Below are 7029 nucleotides of genomic sequence, written 5' to 3'. Positions count from 1 at the left end.
CGACGGTACCTGTTCTTTCGATAGGTCGGTTCCCTTCACAGCGGTGACGTAGTGGATCAGATGATCCTCGGGATCTGTGGTTCCGTCATATACCCTCAAGTATGGTGGCATCTTGAAGGTTTTTGGGGTGGAGTGAGGGGCAGCTTCTTCAGTGTATGGTTGTTCAACGAACCTTCCCACGTCGCTTTTTGGTAGCAACTTGGGAGCACCGGGGATCTTGTCGACCCTCTCCTGATGTTCCTTCATCTGACTGCGGAGCGCCTTGTTTTCATTTTCCATTTCTTCCATCTTCTTTAGGATGGCTGTTAGCGTGCTATCGTTGGTCTGTGTCTCGATGGGTTTGTCATTAGCTAGTGCAACTTCCGGTTCACCCACGGCAGCAGTGATACCTACCGTTGGTGTACACCCGATGTTACTTTGTGGTGACCTCTCAACCAAGCCGCTTAGAGTGCTTGTTAGCCATCTTTCCAGTAGCTCCTTGACCGCTGAGGGTGCTTCTGTAGCCGCAGATGTGGAAGCTCCTTTTTCGTGCAAGATCGTCAGACCTTCGAATGGGGAAGGTGAGATCTCTGCACCCGGTGTGATGCTAGGGGTTGCATTCGGGATGCCATCGTCACTGGCCTCGTTGAGAGGGCCAAGGAGATTAGTAGTGACACCCAATATCGCTTTCGATCTTGTGTTATTTTCGGCCATTTTCTGTTTCTGTGTGGTGTAAAGAGTGGTAGTTGGTTGATCTCTAGGTGGATACTATGGTTTTGATTCTCGAAATCCCCACAGACGGCGCCAAATTGTTTGGCTCAAAAGTTAACAATATACTTTGTAAGCTAGAAAACAATCAAAAGTAAGAAAAGGGTAAATCGTAATCAAATATAATAAACCTAGAGATGCAAAGATGATATTATTGTGGTAGATCTAGTATTGCAAAGTGATAATATGAACTCAGTAAGATATGTTCGTTTGAGGTAGAGATAGAGAGAGAAAGCCAGAAAATGAGAGGGTTGTATTAGATCCGAATCCCCCTTTTACAATGTGAAGGTCTCCTTTATATAATAAGAGACCTTCCTCGAAAGAATCAAAAAGTTACAAAGACAGGTAACGTCTCCCGGTGAAAACACTGAGTCCTAAACGATGTCGCTTTTGTCCCCACGTCCGAGTCGTACCCGCTACGTTAGTCGTCGTACACTCACTGGGCGCACCCACTGGCGTAGAGATGCTGAGGGTCAAATTTGACCCTACGACTAAACTTCAAAAGAAGGGTAATAATCTCAACAACTTAGAAACAATATGACAAGGAGTACATTTGCGAAAAACTGCAGTTCTATTTTTCACTTCCATTGCACAGATCACTTTGCTACCACAAACCTCAAACTCAAGGCAGATGAACGAGGATTTAAAATCAAAGTACCAAAGTCCAAAAGTTATCGACAAAAAGGCTACTGTGTGACAATTAGGGAAGCTTACAAATTGTTTGAACCAAAAGTCTAAGTGGAAATAAGGGAAGAGAACAAACGGAAAAAAGGTGTGACACATGCTCTGGTAAATAACTTGGTTTTTTTGTGTAACAAAAATCTATGGCTAGCTTAAACACACTGAAGTCGTAAAATTTTAACCACTTTTCAGAAGCGTAAAATCTTTTCTGAGAAGAAGAATTTATCATCAAACTGAAAAGTTTTAGTTTGTATAAAGCAAGGGAAAGATGCGACTCACATCATAGAGGATGTCTCCAAGCTTCAACTTGATTGCTCCACTCTTGTAAACCAGCATTTTCCCCATGTTCCCCGCAGGTAACTTTTCCAAATTGCAAGCTTCCTTTGCAGTATTATGCCTTCTGGAAATTGTAGAGCTGTCAACTATCTCTTTCCCCTTTGCACTGGCAAGAAGTCTAGGAGCAGTGCCAGCTGCTTCTTTTCCCTTAAGCATAGGCGATGGCAAGCAGCCAGCAGTATCTCTACCTCCTTTGGTAGCTAGGGGTAAATTAGCTGGAAGCTGAAGAAAAAGAATCTGTACATCGTCCTTCTTTTCCTGTTAATCAAATATCCATATTGGTAACCCATGTGCAGACATTTTTGTTTTTCTAAAATATGTTTTTGTATTCTGAATTTATTGCCTAGAGCAGATACCAGTAAACCAAGCTCTGAAGCAGGATGTATATTAGTTTCATCATACTCTGCATTTGCTGCAGCCTTTCCAAATTCAGCTTCATCTAAAATTTCTACAAGCCACAAAGAACAGGAATAAAGGTTATATGCGAAATCATGACATGAAACAAGAGAAACGAGCACCAGAGTGATAGCATCTTCTTTAAGACTATATCCTTTCACTAATAGGCAACAGTTATTACATACGGGAGCACAATGATTTTGTTTCTTTATCAACATTCATCACTAAAAAGAGTATATGATTTGAAACAAATTTTATGCGCCCAAGCAACTCCACTGACAAGAGGGACCAAACTATACTCTTCCACTTGCAGCAGAATAGTTGGAAATCGTAGAGAAAGACAGTAGCACGGTACTATAACAGATAAATACTTGAGACAACATCCCAGATTAAGTATATTACAGCAGGCACCGATATTAAGGCAAAAACTGAAGTTTCGAAGTATTCAAAGTGGAAAAAGGTCTAAAAGTGGATAGACATTTAACTTTTTTAATGAATTCACACTTTTATGGTAAACTGACAGAAAGGTATTTTCCGTTTGGTGATATGAGATGGACAATTACAGGGACAAGTTTTTAATTTACAGAAATGGACATACTTTTGAGGCAATGTACGGGAAAATAAACTAGTCAATTAGGGGCAAATGGAGTAGATTATTTTTGCGTAAAGATATTCTGTTCAATCAGAAATACCTGGGTCTCCAGCATAAGGTCTTCTCAGAGGAAGAGTTATAGGATAGTTGGTATGATGGTAATCCTGCCAAAGCATCAAGAATCAAAAGGGTCAAAATTCATGGACGTTGGCTTGTGCTTTGTGTGCATAAAGAGAAGTGATGCAGGAAAATCCTTTACCCAAGGCTCTTTATACTCTTTCTTCTTCCTTTTAAATAAAGCATCTGAATTACTGACTGAAATTTCAGCAAGATCTGCTCCAATACTTGCAGGTAAAGGAGGTGAAGAATCGATGTCCATCCTATCATCAGATTCAGGGTCTTTCACAGTACTACCCCGATTGACAGTGAGTTCCTTAGGCTTTCCAAAGGTCCTTATGGAAGTTGGTGATGCTACTCCATGAGCAAATGCAACCTCAACTGCTGCTTTCATTTGAATGCCAATGCATTTGCATTTTTAAAAAAAAAATTAATCATTGATGACCATAAACGATAAGGAATGAGAAAACTGCCAATAACCAATATGATAAATAAACTTTTGGGAGCACATATCTATCCAGAAACTAGGAGATTCTAACTTTCATGGCAGAACCCTGACAAAGTTTCAGAATCCAACCTTATGCTACAAAGCTGTTCATCCAAAGATCAGGAGCACATGCAATCATACGCCATTTATTTTGGGATTCTATGTATTTAGAAGGCGCCACGATACATAGAACATATATAGATCGATCAAACTAGTATATCTCTATCTAGGAACCATCCAAACAGTAACTTCTGCCCCAAATATGTACGATGTATCACTCTTTTGAAAATATGCTTGGTTATTTAACTCTATCCATGATTGAACATCCTTAGTCTTCTTTAGATTCAAACATTAGAAAATCTTGTTTGAAAGGAGAAGTACGTAAAAGCTACTCCTTGTCAGGAATATCAAGTACCTTAATACATTAGCATATGCAGTCTGTACCATAGACACAGTGGCGGATCCAGGATTTTAAAGTTATGGGTGCTCGCCGATAAAAATTTCAAAAGAAGAGGAAAAATGAATTTACTTGTGGGTGCTCACTCAATATTTATCTAAATATTTGTCCCGTTGCCTACATAAATTTATTAATATGGTCAAAGTTAATGGGTGCTTACTCTATGTGCATCCGCCACTGCATAGACACATGCACAATGAGCACCATCTATCTTACTACAGTAGCAAAGAGAAATAGCGATGTTTCATAGAGCGCAAAATCACAAATGAATAGCTTTATCTAGATATGCTAACTAACCGGCACATGAAAATTCTGTATCCTTCTTCCAAGTCTTTCAACATTGCATAACAAATAATGAAGTAATCTTTGTATTTCTTACAGTAAAAATGTGTTAGCTTCAGTTGAGAAAGCCATTTCAGGCTTAAAAAAATTTTGATTGGTAGAAGGCACTGATATTTCCCTTCTTTCCTCTTTCCCTTTCCAAAAACCAGACTTAAACACACAACATATTAATCACAACGTATCTCATTGTTTACTATGCCTGCATTATGCTATATGCATAAAAACTTGAATAGTGAGATCAACCTTTACAACTGACACTAAACGGAAGTATCAATTAATCATTTAAGGAGAAGAGAAAGCTTACCTTTTTTCTCTGTTTTGGGTTTCTGTCTAGTCAGGCGCTCCTGATCAGATGAAAGATAATTGTTATTGGAAAAAGACTTAAGAAGACTAGAATTGTAAATTTGTAACAGAAATACTACTAAAATGATCTAAACTATCACTACGTAGCTAAGATATAACTTCTATACGAAATGGTGATATGGATCGAGAAAAGGATGGTCTACCAATTACAGAAAATATTGTTAATATACTTTTCACGAGAAGGTTTTGTCGAAAGCGTGAGAAAACAACAATTTTTTTTGGTTTAACCCTGCAACGTTGAAGGAATAGAAAAAGACCCTATAGAAATATTTTCAATTATAAATGGCATCGACCTGGTATTCAGCTTTTGTCATCAATAAAGAAATACATCCTCTCAATTCCTCTATCAGATATTCCACGCAACATAAAATTTCGGTAATAATTCCATTTTAATCACCTATATCATCTAAGGTGTAATGGTGTATTACACATTATATCTTTTTCTTCCAAAGTGATGTAAACTTATTGATTGCAACTCTACTCTAAAGTTCCATTCATTTGGATTCAAATCCCCATTATAGTTTTTCCCTCTTCTCCTTCTTCCCCTTTCTAAATTCACAGGGCCACCTCACCTAAACCACCTTTATTTTCTCTATTATTTTTGGAAACAACTAGTTTTATAATTTTATCGAATGCCCCCCCAAGGGAACCAACTATTTTTATAGTGACCATCATCCTACTGCAGCCTTTTTCCCTTATTTGGCCTCGAGATTGGCTATGCAAAATCTCAAGTAGGAAGAGTTTGTATAAAGCGAGATAGAAATATGAGGATTGATATAGCCAACTCCAATTAGTTTAAGGTTGAAACATAGTTTTAATGGATGTTTGAGCATGAAAGTCTAGGGGAGCGATGCAAATATGAAATAACACTACTACATGAAATGCTGGATGGTTCATTTTAAAACAAATAAATAAATAAATAAAATACCAACAGAAATAAAAAAGAAATTCTTGAAATCCAAAAAGCAAAACCAACCAAATGTCAGAGCTGACATGACCTTGGCTGACTACAAATATCCAACTAAAGTTCGTTTCAGTTCTCGAAGTGAAGCTAATAAAATACTAGACAAAAAGCTACTAATTAAATAAGGATTTTAAGTTCTATGTACTAATAATGTAAAATAAATTAAAAGAATCAAGTCTCATATAAGGTGATTACAAGTAAACATATATTTTTTTGTATGAAGGTAAAAGGTAATTACAAGTAAATTTATATGATAAACATTTTGTAAAAATAACAATGCACAAAATATTAGAACACTGTCAGTTTCTCAGTTTTATAACTTTTTTTTTTGAATTTTTCGCCCGTGTCCGTAGAACGCTTCCTACCAAAATTTTTTTCATTACAAAACTCAAACCGAGACGTCTGATTAACTTCCATCATTAAAATAAACACAAAATAATTATTATACTTTTTTTACGTACCATATAACTATAATTTGAAGACGTGACGCTACAAAATAGAACTACGATCTCTAATCATTGTGCTAAAACTATAAACACATAACAATTAAAAAGAAAAAGGAAGGGTAAATTACATTAACACGGTGCAGAATAGCCTCCGCAGCTTCATTATCATTGGTATCTTCATTTCCATCTGCTTCACTGCAAAATTAAAAAATAAATAATATATAATAATAATAATAATAATAATAATAATAATAATAATAATAATAGCAGTATTAAGAAACATACACTGTAAATGCAAAAAATAAAAAGAAAAAAAAGAAGGAAAATATAAAAGAGGATTACGTTTTAGGTTGTACGGAATTCTGCTTCTTTCGACGGGGAGGTGCTTTCGGAGCAAATTTAACCTGTAAAAGATAGAAGTTAAAAAATGAAACTATTATTAATAGAAAATAATTTTGGAGGATAATGGAAGAAAAATTGGAAATTTGAAAACCTTTCTGGTTTTGGGAGGAGATGAGGGTAAATCTGGATCCATAAGTAGAATTTGAAGGACTTGAAGCTAAAATTTGGGAAAATATGGATGAGAATCAAAGGATCGGAATCAGAATTGCAGAAGATTCTGCAAAAAAAGCTGCAATGAAGATGGTGAAGAAGAAGAAGAAAAAAAGAGTAGAACGTGGTTCGAACCCTAGACGTTCCTGAGGGAAAATAACTCTGCGACCAACTGACCTATACTATTTTTTATTAGGCCTTGAGAAAATATAATACATGTAGAAACTAATATTACTTCTTGTTGTATTTAGGGGTCGTTTGGTAGCCGGTTAGAGAGGAGTTATCCATGTATTAAAACTAGGATAACTTTATACATTGTTTGGTTAAAAGAAGGGGGGAAAATAACCTCCACATAGAAGCTAGCATAAGTTATACAATATTTGGTTATTTTTTCCTCTTTTTCACATAAAATGTAGCATTGCTAATACAATGTTTGGTTCATGTTTTTCTTTTCCGCATAACTAATACATGTATAAGTTATGAAAGAATCTATGTATTATTTATGCTGGGTAGAAGGTGGAATAACTTATACATGTATTAGTAATACTT

At 36.2% G+C, this 7029-nt stretch overlaps 1 protein-coding gene across 2 annotated transcripts; it reads right to left on the bottom strand.

Moving 5' to 3' along the window:
* On the bottom strand, window positions 1708-6660 carry LOC109226264 (DNA-directed RNA polymerase III subunit RPC4-like; the record flags this gene model as incomplete). Of its 2 annotated transcripts, none has more annotated exon segments than XM_019391052.1 (8): window positions 1708-2022; window positions 2121-2212; window positions 2853-2916; window positions 3012-3253; window positions 4460-4499; window positions 6057-6123; window positions 6271-6332; window positions 6422-6660. In XM_019391052.1, coding segments are annotated over 8 exon segments (924 nt in total), but the record flags the coding sequence as incomplete, so codon positions are not given.

The sequence above is a fragment of the Nicotiana attenuata genome, chromosome 5, assembly GCF_001879085.1.
Source record: "Nicotiana attenuata strain UT chromosome 5, NIATTr2, whole genome shotgun sequence".
In the NCBI taxonomy this organism is placed as follows: Eukaryota; Viridiplantae; Streptophyta; class Magnoliopsida; order Solanales; family Solanaceae; genus Nicotiana; species Nicotiana attenuata.
Note: the sequence above shows the minus strand (reverse complement) of the source record. Positions and strands in the feature narration are given on the sequence as shown.